This window comes from Chiroxiphia lanceolata, chromosome Z, assembly GCF_009829145.1.
Source record: "Chiroxiphia lanceolata isolate bChiLan1 chromosome Z, bChiLan1.pri, whole genome shotgun sequence".
In the NCBI taxonomy this organism is placed as follows: Eukaryota; Metazoa; Chordata; class Aves; order Passeriformes; family Pipridae; genus Chiroxiphia; species Chiroxiphia lanceolata.
The window spans coordinates 46,478,370-46,496,647 of NC_045671.1; the positions used below are offsets into that span (position 1 = coordinate 46,478,370).

General features: G+C 36.5%; 1 protein-coding gene across 3 annotated transcripts in view; it reads left to right on the forward strand.

Annotated features, from left to right (window-relative positions):
- The window catches only part of FBXL17 (F-box and leucine rich repeat protein 17), a 294,838-nt gene that overhangs the window by 79,797 nt on the left and 196,763 nt on the right, over positions 1-18,278 (forward strand). For all 3 annotated transcript variants that reach the window (XM_032675618.1, XM_032675617.1, XM_032675616.1), the window contains exon 5: positions 12,585-12,692. In XM_032675618.1, coding sequence (XP_032531509.1) covers positions 12,585-12,692 — 108 coding nt within the window. The remainder of the gene's footprint in view (positions 1-12,584; positions 12,693-18,278) is intronic.

The window sequence follows — 18,278 nt, forward strand, 5'->3', positions numbered from 1 at the left end:
TTCAAGAGTATTCTTGCCAGGATTTTGCCAGCAATGCAGAGCAGAGTAATAGCACGGTAGTTTGAGCAATCTGATTTAATACCTTTCTTCTTATACAAAGTGATGATGACAGCATCACGAAGACCTGATGGTAGTTCACCGAGCTCCCAGCAGCGCACCACAAACTCGTGAAATTTGGTGTGGAGTGCAAGGCCCCCATGTTTCCAGACTTCAGGTGGAATTCCATCAACCCCAGCTGCCTTGCCGATTTTCACCTGCTGTATGGCCTTGAGGGTTTCTACTAAAGTGGGGGCAGTATCCAATTCATACTGTACTGGTTGTTGTGTGATGGACTGAATTGCTGAATCTTGGACTACACGGTTGGTACTGAAAAGAGTCTGAAAGTGTTCAGACCATCGATTCAGAATGGAGGTTTTATCTGTTAGAAGGGTTTGACCATCAGCGCTGAGTAGAGGGCTTTGTACCTGGTATGTGGGCCCGTATGCTGTTTTCAAGGCCTCATAGAAACCTTTGTGATCACCTGTATCTGCGCATAATTGAGTTTTTTCAGCTAGATCGATCCACCACTTGTTCTGGATGTCACGGAGTTTCTGTTGGAGCTTACTGCATGCGAGACGAAAGGCTGTTTTTCTTTGTGACAGGATGGCAGTGCAAGGTGTGCTTGGTGGGCGGTTCTCTTCTTCCTCAACAAGTCTTGGATTTCTTGGTTGTTTTCGTCAAACCAGTCCTTGTTCTTCTTGAGGGAGAACCCTAAGGATTCTTGGGAGGATTGCAGGATGCTGTTTTTAATATGGTGCCAGATTGTTTCAGGAGAGGAATCTGCAGAAACTGTGGGAATGTTTTTGAACCTGGCTTGAAGGTTTGCCTGGAAACTGTCTCTTACTGTGGCTGATTGGAGATTGTTAACTTGGAGTCTTCTCCTTGGGATGCTGCCCCTTTTTGGTTTGAATTTGAGCTTGAAATTGAGTTTACAGCGCACAAGCTGATGGTCTGTTTGGCATTCTGCGCTGGGCATCACGCGGGTATGGTGGACATTGCGGGCATCTCTCTGTTGCACCAAGACATAATCAATGAGGTGCCAATGCTTAGAACAGGGGTGCATCCAGGTTGTCTTCAGACTATCTTTCTGCTGAAAGATAGTATTAGTGACGGTGAGTTGTTGCTCTGCACAGAATTCTAGCAGAAGTTGACCATTATCGTTGCAGTTTCCAACACCATGTTTGCCTAATACTCCTTTCCAGGCTTCAAAATTCTTGCCTACTCTAGCGTTGAAATCACCAAGGATAATGATCTTATCGTCTGCAGGAACCTTTTGGGTAAGGAGGCGCAGGTCGATGTAAAATTTTATCTTTTTCAGTAGGGTCAGCTTGGAGAGTTGGGGCATATATACTAAAGAGGACAACATGTTGCTTGTTGTGTAGTGGAAGGCGTAGGGAGATAATGCGGTCAGAGTGACCTGTCGGCAGATTTTCGAGTTTAGGAACAATGGAGTTTTTGATCATGAAGCCGACTCCTGAGAGGTTCTGGGCTTGCCTGACCAAAAGAGTGTGTAGCCGGCACCATGTTCTCTGAGGCTACCTTCTTCATGAAGGCGAACTTCACTGAGAGCATCTATGTCGATGTTGAGACGAGCCAGCTCATGGGCAATTAGGGCAGACCGACGCTCAGGACGTCCGCTATCCGCAGAATCGAGCATGGTTCTGATGTTCCAACATGCTAGAGTTAATTTAGGTACACCTTTGGAGGCAGGTGCATGCCTTTGTCTTTTGCTCTTTGTGCGACCGCATTAGAAGAAGATGCCCGTTGGTCTGCGGTTAACCAACCGGGTGAAAGCGGAGATGAGCTTTGTTTAGGCCACCTTTTCTAGGCCCCTCTCCGAGTGGAGCAAGCAGTGCTGTCCTTGGAAAGGCTGCTTGGTCGTTCAGGGTGCTGCCCCAAGAGACTGTCATCTCCGGTCAGTCTCAAATGACCAATATCCTGAACCGCCTGCATGCAGGGTTGGGTCTGTGGCTCCCAGTGCGCCTTTCACCTGCCGTTTCGACCCTCGCCCGTCGCTACAGGACTTTTTGCATGTGGGTAAAGCCTTCAAGCCTGCGCAATGGATTTTTTAGGTGAGACTCAGTGTGCGCGAAACTGAACCCACCCTTTAATCCCGAGGTTCATCTACCAGGGCCGAGCGAGCTTGGACAGTGGCAGTGAGGTCCTCAGGACGTAGGTTTGATTAGAGTGACCTTCTCTTAGATGGATGGCCTTACAGGGCTAAGCGAGCTCCATCTGCCCGGATTTGGGATTGGAGTTGTCCTTCTCCTAGGATGACTACCAGGAGGCTAATGAGCTCATCCTGCCCAAGAATGTATTAAATCTGGTCCCACGGTTTTGATCTGTCTGGCATGGGTGACCATTCTGGAGGCCCGTACCATATAGCTTGCAACCACATAGGGCTATAGAGACTATGTTCCTATTAGAACGCTTTGGACAAGTCTTTCATTTCCTGCTTTATTATCGCCTACCTATAAACAAACTGAAGGAGGTACCCAGGGACAACCCTTTGTCCTGTCCACTGTTTCAGGATGTAACAGAGCAAAGCAAGTATATCCAGAACATGCCAAACCTGGGCAGTAGCCACAGGAGAACCAAAACCAGACAGACAGAACAAACAAAGCAGCATTCTGACCCCAGTACCTATCGAGGCGGGGGTGCCTTTTATTGGCCCCAACCTGGCGTGGCCCCCCATTATTCTAAAAGAACCCACTATCCACCCTGACCTTATCCTTCCCCCACTGTGTTTCCACATATCTTCAGGCACACTACTCACCTGCGACATTTCATACGGGATTGTACCGTGCTCCCTCCTGCTGGTCGACGGACCCCCACGGCCCGCTTGACACACTACGTTAATCCTCCCCCCCCAACCCCTCCCCCCCTCCCCCCCCAACCCTGGAACGCCAAACCTCTGTGTGCTCTGAAGTTTCCTTCTCCTCTTTCATGGAGGTGCAGTACCTGCCGGCAAGGCTCCCCTTCTCTCTCCTTTTTCCTGCAATGGACGCGCCCGGGGGCACAACCACTCCGCACGGCGCGGGAACGGCCCGCGGCAGCCCGGGGCTTCCGTCCACGAGGCGCCGGGGGCCCCCCCAACCATACTGTATTATAATATTTATTTATATAGTGATTGTAATATAATTCCCTTCCCCCCCATACTGAGTCTTGTGTTGTGTCTGGAAAACCCATCTCACACTGGGTTGAGTTGTGGGAGGGGGGCTTGGACTCGGGAATTGGATTTTGGAGGTCTCAAACCACGACAGTGTCGTACTGTATTTCCGTTGTGTAGATTTATGTATTGCCAGTATGAAACCTGAAGAAAGTGTAGTTGCTTGAAGAACAGATGCTATTGCTAAGATACCTTCACTGGGCTTTATGGTATAGATTGTATTGTGTCTATGTCACCATACATTTATTATGTGTATACATTACGCTACATCTTCAATTGCTACAAGAGTTTCCACACTCATTAAAATTATGTGATATCCATGAGACTTGAACACGGAATTGTGTAATTTTCTAGTTCTACTGAATGTTCAAAGTGTCATAATTTTATAAGAGAAAATGCTCACATTATTTTAAAATAACCGACCAAGTGGCCTTCTGTGATGGAGTGACTATATTTTTGTTAATGTACAAAAGCTTTTAATGTGTGAAAATCTCAGAAAAAATTGCTTCTGAGTTGGTATTGTATGATAGCAGTAAGAGTGTTGTCTAAGTTGGTATTTAAATTGTTTACCTGAAATAAAAACATTAAGGCAATGATAGATTAGTTTTGCCCTTGAGAGAGATGTGACAACAGAAGGTTTTTTTTATGGTTGTGGTGGTGTTTTTAATGAAAGGAACATGGATTTGTCAGATTCTTGACCAAAGAAATTAAAGAGTTTATTTGAGTATCTAGAAGGCCTTCACAAGGTAATCAGATTAATGAGAAAATGAAACAATGCTTTTATGTGTGAAAATGACAATATTCTTGGGATAAAGCAAAAGGAAGTAGACTTAACAGTGTTTAATAGTTTGTATGTCAAAGACCTCCAGTATTTCTGAACATTAACCTTGCTCTTCTGGGGCTGTTTTAGAGGGGAAACAGTGTGAGCACAAAGCAGTTGTTATGTGAATGTGTTCTGTAAAATCATCTTCCAGCCCCTTTAAAAGCCTTGAAGTTGTGGTAAACAGATAAATGTGCCAGAGTATATGAATTTAATGGGAATGTATAAGATCAAATTGCACGCATGAAGGGAAAATAAAAGTTAATTTCTTTAAAAAAGATTTTAAATGGAAATGAGATCTCTTCTGGTGAACAGTAAAACTGTCGAATATACTGGGGCTTTGTGTTGTTTTTTCTACTCATAATACAGAAGAGGAAATATATAGCTCTGGGGGTGAATATTTGATTCATACACTTCTTACATGAGGAGCAAATTTTAAGTGTCTAGACCACTAAACTACGGACCTGTTTTACAGTCACATAGAATTTTTTTTCTTCCTTTGTATTCACAATGATACTAAATGAAAATACTTGATATGTATATCTTTGCATGTGGACACATTAGTCTTTTTGATTCAGTATTACAAATAAGAAAAGATGGTCAGGATAATATTTTTAATTTTTAGAAATTATTATGCATTCTTCTGCTTAAAAAAATATGCTGAGAAACACTTAGTTTTCTTATAGCCTTTAGAGGATATACAGTATTCCTATTGTGTGGCTCTCATTACAAAATTTATAATACAGTGGTACTCTCTTTTTTTTGTTTTAATTTTTTCTTTTAATTTTCCTGTTATTTTGATGACTGTCAGGTTATGTATAAATGCTGTTTGGTGAAAGATGTTTTCTTTCAAAAGCAGTATTTTGCCAGTCCAGAGTAAATGCATTTTAATAATAAATTTTGACTTTTGGTGGGAGGGCGGTATTTTACAAGCTGAAGAATTGTTTTTACAATTTTATTTGCATTTTGCAAAAAATAAATTAGGGTGAGCTGATAGTGTTGTTCAGTATAAGTGCATGTAAACTGTACTTTATAAAATTGTAAGATATTGGGAATCAGATAATTTATATTGAGAACTGAGATTTGTTTTCTAACCCAAAGAAATATTTAAACCAGTTCAAAGATAGTGGATGTCTATAGATATTTATTATTCCAAACTAAATATGTTCCAAGTGTGTTGTTTTGTTTAGTATTAATTAATTTGGAAGATAAAATAGATCAAAATAGGAAGAACAACTCATCTTTTGCAGACTCTGTCGTCATTAACAAAAAGAGAATAAGATTAAGCACTGATACTCAGTGACACAGAAATGGAAGGAATACTTTGTACTGCCTTTAACTGAGGTACTTAGAGTTCTGTATCTTAACAATTATGTTTGAGTAATTAGGAAGACTTTGCATAGGGTTTCAGTACTATCAAGGTAAAAGAGGAACACTGTTCTTTATAGCCAGTTGTTCAGTCCTCTTAAAGATGAGGGAGAAACTGTGTAAATTCATGTGCATTCTAAGAGGGTACCTGATCAAATTATTATTCCCTTGGGTACTGAACTGAGCATACTGCAAAATTGTTAGGGTTGTTTTCATACTTATGGTATTTTAAAGTAGTTGATGTTACCATAATGTGGATACACTCTTGTTTATCTTTCCCTCTTGTATCATGGGCAGATAGTGGTTCTAACTCCCAAACTGATGCATAAGGGTGAAGGAAAGGATATCAGTTCAATCCTCTTCCCTCTTTTCTTCCTCTCAGATGTGAGGCTCGGGTAGCACAGTGTTGTGAAGAGCCTCTTCTGAGTCCGTGCTTTAATTATTGTTTTGGTTTTTTGTGCTGTGAATTGCTGATTTTGATTACATGGCTCTTATTGAAAGGTTCACTTTTATAATACAGGCTCTGCTTCAGTATTTCACATTTACATTTCAGCTTAAATGGTGAGATACATTTCAAGAAACAGGTTTCTGAAATAAAAAAGTTGATCTTAAAATACTGTAGAATTTTCATTTTCTTTGTTTGTAAAAAGTCACTTATGTTGGTTGATTAATTCATCCCTTTCAGTTAATAATGAAACACATTTTACAGGCATTGGTAAGCAGCAGTGTTTTGTTGTATGAAAGACTGCACATTTGTTTTGTATAAAGATTTTTTTATAATGAAAAGAAACCATTCAAAGCGTTTAAACCAAGATTGTGAAAAAATTGAAGATCTAACCAAAACTTTAAAACTTTATATTAAAAAGTGGGTAGATAATTTCAGTTAGAATGTTTCCTTCAAAGGCGAAGGAATAGAAATATTTATATTTTTCTTTTGGGTGCTCATAGAAAGTAGTAGTATTGCTGCACATTAAAGCTGGCAGTTGTTGAATTTCCGTTCTGATTAATCAAATGGTTATACCAACTGGATGTGAAGAAATATATTGTTTGTCCAATGGCAGTTAGTTGAGATGAGCTTTGCCTTGCACTGTTCACTAATGAAATTTGGGTGTCCTTAGAACTTAGTATGATGACAGATTATCCGTGCCTTACTTTTGTCAGTCTTCTGTAATTGCAATATGGGGTCATGAATTAAATGCATCTTTGCCAATAATAATTACTTTGTCACAGCTTTATGACAAATATAATTTAAGTTGATGCTTGTGGAAAGCAAGCAATGTATCATTCCTATTGAATAGGAAAAGTCTGTTCCAGTTAAAGTTTGAAATTAATCTTTTAAACATAAACTTCATTTTTCACCTTTTCTACCTTTTGTTTTCTGAGGGAGGTAGAGCAAAAGAGTCCTGTATTTATATATGAGCAATCTTTATTTGAGTGTGTTTGTAAGATATGTTAGTACTGAATTCCCAAGTAATTTAAAATTAGTTGTTTTTGTATTCCTAGTCAATCTAATAATACAATATATTCCTAATAAATTATATTATTAGAATAAGGTTAGGAACAGATGCTAATGAGTGACCTTGGTGTGTTTGATGGAACCTTAGGTTTAAATCTGTAAGTAAATACTTCGAGTATTGCAGACTCTTTTGGAAATTAATTTAAAAATGAAATTGAATTTGTGTTTGAATCTAAATATAGTTAAATTGTAACACAATTTGCTCACAATTTCTTACTCATTGGACTAGGAAGGTATGTTTTTAAGTATATATCTAGTTTAATAGTGTAAAATATAATAGTATTCTAATCTAATATTGTGATCTTTTTTTGACCCTCTGTTAAGAAGTAATTTTAAAAGTGTTAGTCAAAAGAGAGACAATGTCATCTTTCCCTGTGTGGCAGAGGGATCATCTGATCACTTTATTATAGGGGTAGCAAGGAAAATTTTAAGCTAAGCAGGGAAAACCTGTGTAAGCACACACCTGTAGTCAAGCATTTTCATTAAAAATCGTTACTATGATTTTTAAAAAATTCTTATTCAGTGATATTTAATGTTTTTGCTGCTGATAGAAGAGTGGTAGTCTGACTGCCTTGTTCTATAGTAGATAGATATTTCTGTATATGAGCAATCTTGACTCCATGTTTCATTTTTTGTATTAAATCCTCATGAATTTAGTTTCAGAAGTCTTGCTAAAAAGCAGTTAAATGAAAACTGCCTGAGTTTAGCCTGACTGCACTTTATGGGAAGCTATGGCATGCAAGAATTCCAGGGAACACCGGTGAGGGGAAATGCACATTGAGTATGTGATGCATTAAACACATGTTGGAGAGTGTAGCCATGTGCTTCATGCAAGGGCAGATTTCTGAGTGGGCCTTAATCTGCAGTAGATTATAAAGCACAGGTGGGGCAAGAAATTCTAGGACTGAATTAGCAGATGAGCTTTCTGTACACATACCTCTTTTCAAACATAAAACTGAATTTTAGTAAGCCCTCCCCAGCTCTTCCCTTCTTCCTGTGCTGCCCAAAAGAAGATTTACTTAAGCTGGTGTCTGACCAAGACAGATAAAGATTTATGGAATAAGTAACTGGAAGAAAAGGGGTTTCTTCTACCCTTAGTGTTGACTTCTGCAGTGAATAATTGCATGTTACATTCATGGCAGACTGACTCTCTACTTACATGAGAACATACTTTATTCTAGCAGAATGTATTGTTCTGAGGAATATTTTACATATTTTTCTAACTTTTATTTATGTATATTGCATGGGAAAATTGCATATTAAGATCTACTTAGAGTGCAGTGCACTTGTTCAAATTAGAGAACACAGTATTCATTCTGTGCCAGTTGCTATTTATATTACTCTTTTTCAGCTATTTCTGTTTGAGCTTCTGTGAGTTTTTATTAATTGCGAGGCTTTTTAATTGGAATTTTGTATTGTTGTGCTTGTATTGTTGTACCTCAGACTTTCTTCTTGAATTATCATCTCTGCTTTTTCCTTTTTTTGCACTTTCATTTATTGAATAGAATGTAAAATAAACTAATACTTATAGAATCTAATTCAGAGGAGACAAAATATTGAATTCGTGTAAAACAATACAGAATTGGAATTCATATATAATAGGCTGCAGTAGATGAAAATTATTAAACCATATCTCACTTATCATAGATCTTTTTGATAGGAGCAAAATCTGTGCCATTAGTTCCAGACCAGTGTATTTCCCATTCACAATGCTTTAGTTCATAACTTATAAATCTGTCCTCATCATCCTACATTACTTTTTCAAAGCAAGACTAACATGAAGCAAGACAGGATGAATGAAAGTCAATGAAGGTCAACTAGACAATCCAATTACTAAAGATTCTTGGAAGAACAGTACTGGGATCTGTAAAAGAATGGTGTGTGAATTTCTTTGTCTTTGTTGACCAAGGGTCATTTCTGTCGAACTGCAGTATATTTTCTGTGGTAATCTGGCTATAGATTATGCTAGTCTAATTTGCTTGTACAGTACACCAGGATACAGTTGTTTAAAAATTTATTAGTTTGCAGAAGCCATATTTATAATATGTTTAATGCACCTGTTCTATCTTCTGAGTAGTGAAGAAGAAAATGTAACATACAGTTACATACTGCATTATACGAGGAAGTGTTAAGATGCATAATCATTATGCACATCACTGCTAATTTTCCATGCGTTTTTTTCGTCAGTCACTTATTTTTCTTTAATTCTGCAGAATAGACCATCTCTTGGGTGTGTCAAACACATTCATACAATAAGAGGGATATGGTTTCTGGCTCCTACTGATGGTAGGAATAGTGACCTGGCTTGCACGTTTGAGTTTAAATATGAAAGTTCAAGTCTGTGTGTAAACCATCTATGCTAGACAATGCACATGATGAAATAGGAAACAGTCTAGTTAAGCAGAAAAATAGTTGTTTTCAGTCTTAGAAACTTTCTTGAGTTTGAAGTTAAACTTTGCTGCTTCTGATTCACTGAATCACAGAATCAATTAGGTTGGAAAAGACCTCTGAAATCACAGAGTCCAATCTTTGACCAAACATAACCATGCTGTCAACTAGACAATGGCATCAACTGCCACACCAGTCTTCCCTTAAATACCTTCAGGGACAGTGACTCCACCACTCCAGAGTTGGTGACTCCACCACTCCCCTGGGCAGCCCATTCCAATATCTAATCACCCTTTCAGATCTGGCAGAAACTTTCCTAATTCTTTTCTCCTTGATACAGATAGATCGTATGGGAAAAAAAAGAGATGCTTCTGCATGCAAACTTTGTATCGTTATGTTTTTGAACCTTATATAAATAAGGACAGGTAGGATTCAGTTATCCATCTTCAGTTAGTCCAACTGAAGACTAGACAATTTTACTAGACTATAATGCTACACTTACATTTATAAATAAATTCCAAATGACTGCATGTTCTTACTTTCCCCAACCTCTGCAAAAAGAAGAACAGAAAGACCTAATATAAATTTTAGTTTTTAACCTTCATTTGGATTACAGGTATTTTGATCTGATATTTCTGTCCATAGTGTCTCTTGTTTGTCTTATGAGAAGCCATTGTAGTGAAATAGCAAGTGTGTGTGTGTGTATGTGTGTATATATATAGAAATATATATACATATATTCCTTCCCAACTACTACAATTATAGGAGAATGGAGTCATGTTAAAAGTGGCTAACCAAGCAGACTATCAAGTGGCCTTCATTACAGGCTGGCTGGCTGGGAATCATGTGATTAAAAAATCAATTGCTATAGATGACATGGGGTCCAAAAAAGAAGTGATGTATTCCTAGATACTGGTGTAGTAAAGAATGCTGACAGGAGGTTACAATGTTGATTGAGAAAATTTCTACAGTGTTTCCCAATAAAAGTTGAAGTCAGCTTCTGCAGGTAGTGGAGTTTTGTTGTCTGACGGCAATGGATACGATCTGTTAGTGAACTGGGCTTAAAGACAGCAACACTGCTATTTTGTTCATAAGTCAAGATTTAAGAACAAATTGTTGTTTTCAGTAGCAAAATGAGTATTTAAAGTGGTGATTTCTACTACAGTAATTTTAAAGCATATTTAGGTAATGTCACACTGCTTTTGCTTGGAAAATCATGAGGCTTGCATAGCATACAGAGGTAATGAAGGATCTTTTGACTGATTAAATAGATAGTGCATACCTAACAAGCACTGAAAAGGTTCACTGCTAATCTGTAAACTATTTAATATATATAGTCATAATCTACTGTTACTAATTTTTATCAAAATTATTTTTCCACAGATTTTGTTTAGAGTACAGAAAATTCCATAGTATGAAAAGAAGATATTTTAAGACATGCTTATTTTATTATTTGCATTCAAAATTTTTTTTTTCAATGTCTTTATGCACCTGAATGTTAGCTATAAGTAAGAAATTGTTTGTATGTAAAAGTTGGAAGCTCTCTAATGAATTTGTTGTATTAGATATTTGTGGTATTGATTTTTCATTGCTACATTTTCTTGCTAGCTAGGGCAAACCTGTCTGCAACAGAGAATCACACTTTAATCTTCTGTAGAGAGTGTAGGTTAAGATTGTAACAGAGTCCTTCTCTTAGATCATTAGCTGAATCAGAGGGTTTAGTTTATCTTCTAGAGAGGAGATAAACTTTCTTTTCGACCTGGTTTGGTTCTGAGAGCATGCTAAATAGTGCAAATCTGTAAGTCTTCGACTTGTGATAATATTTGTCAAAGGCTTTTGGCAGTCAGTATCTTAAAAGACCTAAATAGTTTGTGTGGCTGTCCTCAGTTAAGAGGAATGTGCAAAACCAAAAATGAATGATTGTGTTAGATAAAATCAAAGAAATTTCGAAATACACTGGTTTATTTTTGTTCAAGTAGGCAGACCTGGGACGTGGGGCTGCGCAGATACCACATAATCAGTACCCAATTTGTGTTTTTAATCTGTTTAGCTGACCCCTAACCCCTTCATTTTGACCTGTTCTCATTTTAATTGGATTCTAAATACACAGTCCTAGAAGGCTTGTGCTTTATTTGGCAGATGTGCCACAATGAGAATCTTTGCTCAGTGAGAAGTTTTTGCTCTGAGAAAACTGCACTAGGTCTATAACAATATTCAGTAACCCCAAACCAGTACAGCTCTGATGTGGTGTTTTATCTATAAACCCATATCTCCAGGCTGCCTTTTCAAAATTTGTTTTGCCAGAGTCCTCACCAAGGTCAACAGATGCTGCCAGTATGCAGTCAAGTGGCTTGTTGGGCCAGTTGGTACTGTGGCTAATGGTGATCCAACAGCACAGCAGGAATAATGTTCCTCTGTGTATTCACCTGAGGCTCAGTTTTGGACTAGGTATTTCTAAACTTGTTTTGCTTTTCGGTTAAGGTGTCTTAAGTGTAACCATGCCAATATTACATTCTTCACAAAATTCACAATATGTTGTCCTTTTGAATATTTAGTCTACTTACGAAGCACTACACTTATACAATGGATTGTGGTTTATATTTAATTTATATTATTAAATTTCACAGACAGTTATAAATAACAAGTAATTATATAAATAAACAGAATCTCAATAATAAACTGGGTAACATCTCCATTCGGCTGATAACTTGCAAAGTGGTATATTACTGTGAGATTACCAAGCCTGATGTGAGAAACAGATGTAATATTACCTTTAAGTTAAAATCATCAATCGCTTAATTTTAGCAAAAATGCTAAAAAAAAGGAATGTAAACTTAAGACAGCACACAATTCAACTTCTTCATAGTCAGTGATGGGTATAGCATGAGTGTAAGGATGGCAATAACAAATTCATTAGTATTTTCATGTTTGTATGTAGTTTATGAGAATAGTGGATAGAATGGTCTCTTGGGTTGTTTGCACTTAAACAGGATGACAGTAATACTTGACTTTGTGGCCATCCATCTTCTCTTGTCTTGTGCTTCTTTTCCTCTTCTAGGAAGATGATCCCCCTCTACCAAAAATCTTTTTTCGTGATTTTCATGCACATATATCCATGCCTATGCATATACAATGTTTTTCTCTAAAACACTTGACATAAATAAAAGCAGTGGTAATAACAATAAAAGTATTAATGAGCAACTTGCAATTAGAAATTGCTTAAACTGTGTGAAGTAGGTGCTTATATCACCTATTTAACTGTTGCCTGTTTATCTTTTCTGCAGGTGACAGATCAGTCAGTGAAAGCTTTTGCTGAACATTGTCCAGAGCTGCAGTATGTTGGTTTCATGGGTTGCTCTGTTACATCAAAAGGAGTCATTCACCTGACCAATGTGAGTATCATAACTACTTTTAGCTAGTCATTAGTGTGTTTGACTGTAGTCAAACTGTAGGTATCAGTCAGGATAAGTTTATATGTATGATTTATAACATTGACATGGATAGAAACATGACACACTAAATGAAATTTGAATTATTTGAGCAGTCACATTCAGATTTCACTGTGTAAAAACAGTGTATCAAAAATATAATCGAAGTGTTATACATTTTCTCAGAAATAACAATGTTGTTTAGGTCAAATATCTTTAAAATGCCTAATTACAACAGATTCCATTGCAAACAAAACAGAATTCTAATTGCAAAATTCTAATTGCAAGAGATTTGGACAGACCCCTTACTGCAACAGTGTGCATACACTGTATGTATATATTCATCTTCATATTTTAACATAGATAGTTTGACATATACACATAAGACGAATTATGCCTGGGAGAGCTAACATGAGTCAATCTGCAGAAAATAACAGAACTGTTCAGTAAAATGGATGCCTTGGATGAGGTGGACAAACACCATACTAATTAAAATTTGTAAGTGAAAGTAAATTTAGGGATCATGCAAACATAAAAATGGTTAAAGAGATCTTGAGGTGCCAAGTAGAGAATATATTAAATGAAAAAGAGAATATACCTGAAGAAAATAAAGGTTTTTTGATGCAACTGTGCAGCTGTCCTGTTGTTATACAGAAGCATTCAACATGTCTGTAAAATACTTTCATCATTTTAGGGCTGCTTAGTAGCTGAAGATACAGAAGAATTGAAAACATTTTGCAACATATACAAAAAGAAATAAAGCAGAGAAATTAATTTGCATGGTAAAGTTATAGGACCTCAAAGGACACCATTGGGAAAGGACTCTGTGGACTGAAGTGATGTGTAAAAGGGGTATATATTAGTGGGAGAAAGAAATTATGCTATTATTTTCATGTCATATGAAACCTATCTGTGTATAACTATAGGTTATATTTATATATACAGCATAAATATAAGGTTTATGCTATATTATATTTCTTAGAAATATAATTTAACATCAGACAGGGTGTGTAGTCCAAGGCTTTATTGAAAATTTCCACACAGATCACTTTTCAGCTACATGCTTTGGTTACTGGATTATTTTGGCCTAGATTTGAGTATTTAATAGATGTCTTATCTTTCAACAAAGTGACTTTATAATCCCATTTATTAGATAAAAGTAAAGATCTTTATTTTTCTTATTAACATGCATTTTTCCTTTTCTTATGTTTAATAATAATAAAGTATTATAAATCCTGATTTATGTGGGAATGACACTGTTGAATGTAGTAGTTTAGTAAATATTTAGGAGGCCGGTTATACTCTTGAATGTAATTACTTTGTAAGTAATTGGTACACATTGGGACTTGAGATGTGGGGATTCCAGTTTCCTTCCCTCAAACTGTATCTGTACAACTTTCTGTAGGCTATGAATACTGCAAAGACAGTGATGTGATAGCACTGAAAGTTAGGGACTGTTTGGTCTGCAGAAGAAAAGGCTCAAGAGTGCCTTCTTACAATCTTTCTACACTTAAAAGGGACTTATAATAAAGATGGGGACAGGCTTTTTAGTAGGGCCTGTAGGAAACAGTAACATGATCTTTAACTGCTGCATCTGTCTTTTCCAGAATTTATCTGTTGATGACATCATTTTTTGTTCTAACCATCAAGTATTTCATGTGGTTAGCTTTGTGTTGAGTACTTAACTTATACTTCGTAACTGTTCAGTTATAATTCCAGTCCCATGTTCCTAGACAGTGTGGAATCTGTTCTTTGTTCTGTATGGCCTGCAAGTGTGTCCCGTAAGGCTGTGCAGAGCCAGTTCCTTTCTGTCCTGCTTCCTGTGTGCAAGCTGGAGATAACAGCAATGGCCTCGCTTGTGAAATTGCTTTGAGGCTGATGCATGTATAAAAATGGAGTGGTTTATTATGACTGTATTTTCCCCCCAGTAATGTTAGCTGTCTTTAAAAATACTAGCACTTGAAAATTCTAAATTACAGTGCTGCATTGCAGAGCTTTTTTAATAGCTAATTGTAGGGAATGGTAGTGAAAATGTTGTATATTTTAGCAAAAGAAGAAACATTCAGGGTTTAGTTTCATTATTTTTCTACTGAACACAATGACAGTCCAAAAAATTTGCTTTTTGAGCAAGACCATGTCACCACATCGGTGCCTTTTTTTCTTGAAGTTGTTATTAGATACAAGAAATGCACCCAAAAGAAATAATAATTACTGGGTAAGATGAGAGGCACTTGCATGTGCATGCACAGGAAGAAAGGGGAAGGAGGAGTGTGTGTATGTATATATGCAGTTCACAGTTAGACTCACAGTTGAAACCAGTGGTTTGTTCTGATGACCTGAATGTTTCATTTGTCTTTGTAGCTCTAATGTGTGAAACATTGTCACAGAAGATCTGAATGATTTGTACTATGACATCAGAAAAATTAGTGCAGCATTTGTCAACTTTATTTCTCTGAAGAAGGGAAATACATGTACTGCATGTAGTGTTGTAGTTTGTCTTCTGTTTTCAGCACATCTCTACCCACTGCTTTCTTGTTTTATCTTTTTTCTCACTTGTTTTATTATTTGCTTAGCTTTCCCTGTATGATTTTTTTTCTTGTTTACTCTCTTCCTTCCCTCCTCACATCCTTGTCTCTCAGGAGCATATTCCTGGTTAATTTTTACTTCACTTCTCCTTTAAGTGTGAAGAGCTGCACGAATGTGAAAAGTACCTCTGCATGTTAGGTGATTGTGTTGAAAACAGAACAACCAGATGGATAATTTTTATTCATTAACTGAGTGGGAATAAGAAATCTGTATTCTAACTAAAGAAGTGGTGATTTTTTATTTTATATCTCTGACCCCAAATCTGGTGGTATTTTCCTCCCCTGCTGTGGTAGTTGCCTCTCAGCAGTTTAATTGTTGCACTTGCAATAGAATTTTAACAGCTGGCATCAGCAAACCTTGACATCTAGATATAATTTTATTACGAAGCCACTTCCTTGGCTTCTTCCTTTGGTTTCTGATATATATGCAAGAGTAATTGCTTTGTAGCAGTATAACTCTGTCTGTGCTTCTACACCATGTGCTTCTGACAGACTGTCTGGTAAAGTTTATTACAAACATCGAAGTGTGTATGAATCCTTGTACAGAATTTCAAGAGAAAAAATTCCTAACTTACTCTGCTAATCACCAATGCATGAAGACACTTTATCTAAGAACTATTTTTGGAGTAATGTGATCTTTAATCTTTCTTCATCTCATAGTTGTTACTTGAGAGTCATGTCCGATCCAACTTAGTGATACTTGTTTCTGAGTGGGTGGCCAATATGAAGTCAATCAAAATTCAGATTTATGGAGGAAATACTTAGTGCTCATTCAGTGCACACGTTACCAGCTTGACAGATATATAATGATAATCTACACATGACAGGACTGATTTTGCAATAGCCTTGTCTAAACTGGGGTACTGTATGGTCTCCTTCTAGTAATTGATTTGTTTTGACACAAAGTGTTCTGCTTTATGCTCCTTTTATGGTAATATTTCAGCATACCCTCTGATCTTAACATCATCAAGCTTTTACCTAGAGACATGATTACTGTTCTTTGTCTGAGTCAAGAGAAAACAGTTTTTTAGTCAGTTTGTATAATGAACTGTATTTCATAAGATGGAATATGATTTATTTCAATCTGGTTTTTTTCTTAGAAATACCTACACTTTTCAAAACAAACCTTCTGTTTTGTTTTTTGTAAGTGATGCAAATTAAACCTCGGTGATTATAACACAGGTTTTGATTGTGTATTTCTTCCTTAAGCAGTGGGACCTCAATGTTGTGCAATACTTATGAAATGAAATTAAAATTTGCAGAACACTAAATCTATGGGAAAATAGTCTCCTCTGTAACAATTCAATCATTGTCCAGTTCTTTAAACTACGTATGATTACTTTTTCAGGATCACAGTGTATCTCGATCTTATAGTTCAGTTACAGCAGCTCTTCAGTGATGTGGCTTTTTAAAAAGTAGTTTATAGATTCTGTTGACACAATAATAAAAACTGGTTTACAGTTTGTTTTCAAATTGCTGTTTTTAATTTTCTCTCATCGTACATTTACTTTGGAGAGCTTGAGTCAGAGAGCAGTTTATGCCCTGAAGGCATGTATACACAGAAAGTGTCAAGAAAATTAAGGTTAATTAAAATTCCATTAATTGTTTAGTGGTGGCCTTGGCAGTTTCAGGTTTCATTTGGACTTGGGTTTAAAGTTCTTTTCCAACCTAAATGATTCCATGATTCCGTTCTATTCTATGATTTTTAAGGTAGCATATGCTCTACGGGAATTATGGAATCATGCAGGGGGGAAAAAAGTGAATACCCATTATATTAGTAATCCCCTAAACAGTAACAGCTAAAAATTCACAGGAGTTGATACACCCACAATGAAAAATTACCTTTGATCACAATGGTAGTAGTAATTTTCTATCATCTAAATCATGACACATATTTTAATATTATAAGTTCCAGTAGTCAAGATAGAAATCTTAGGAGTTCTGTACCATTCAAGCACACAAATAGTATGATAGCTTCAGAATCTTTAAATATATTAATGGGCATAAAATTTAACTTAATCGAACCAACAAAAGTATTGAACGAAAAGGATTGTACTATATTTTAAAATATTTGAGTTCCAAAAGTAAAGAGTAATATCTTTAAAATAGTATTTAACTTTACATTTGTATTTAAAATATATTAAAATTTAAAAGCTCTGTTTTTTAAACTTCTTTGTCTAAAACCGTTTGGTGATTTAAGTGGTTCTTCTGCATCTGTCATTTCCAGTGGAGCAACTCACTCTCAGTACATTTTAACTGGCAGTCTCCTCACAGAGACTTTACCTACTGCTCTGTTAATTTCCTGTTAGTAGGACTGAGAGGAAGGAACCGGCTTGTGTTCCCTTCCTATCTCATTCATGTACTTAGACTCCTTCAGTTTTAGACTCACACATTTTTAACAGAGTCAATAATCAGTAATTTCAGCAAGAATGTGTTTATATGTATCACACAAAATTAGTTTAGATGTTCTTGCTTTCTATTTTGTTATTTTTGTTTCATATTTTAAGCCCTCTCTACTATTTGCATGCTGTGTTTTATTGTCGCATTAAATATTGCTTGTTCAGTTAAAACATTTTGCCTGATGGAGCTGAGTTCAAAGTTTAAATTCTGCTCATGCTGAACATTCTTTGCAGAGCTATAAAAATAGGAGTTGAAGAAAAGTGTGAATACCTGTAGAAGAGTGGCCCTGAAAATGCTCAGTAAAATGGTGTTGCTGCATGAATAAAATTGGTTTTGAAAAAAAAAAAAAAGGAGAAATTTTATGCATCCTAGTGGCCTAAGGTTGAGTATTTAAGTCACAGAGTATCCTCTTTCTGTAGAAAAAAATTCTATGTAAAGGTGTGCTATTTTAATCTCAAGAATGCACTGAAGATTCAAACATCTGAACTGTCCAATTGTCTACTTCAGAGAAGTTTGATTTTTAATTTTTTCTTTTTAATATCATACTACTTTTAGCTGTGTTAGA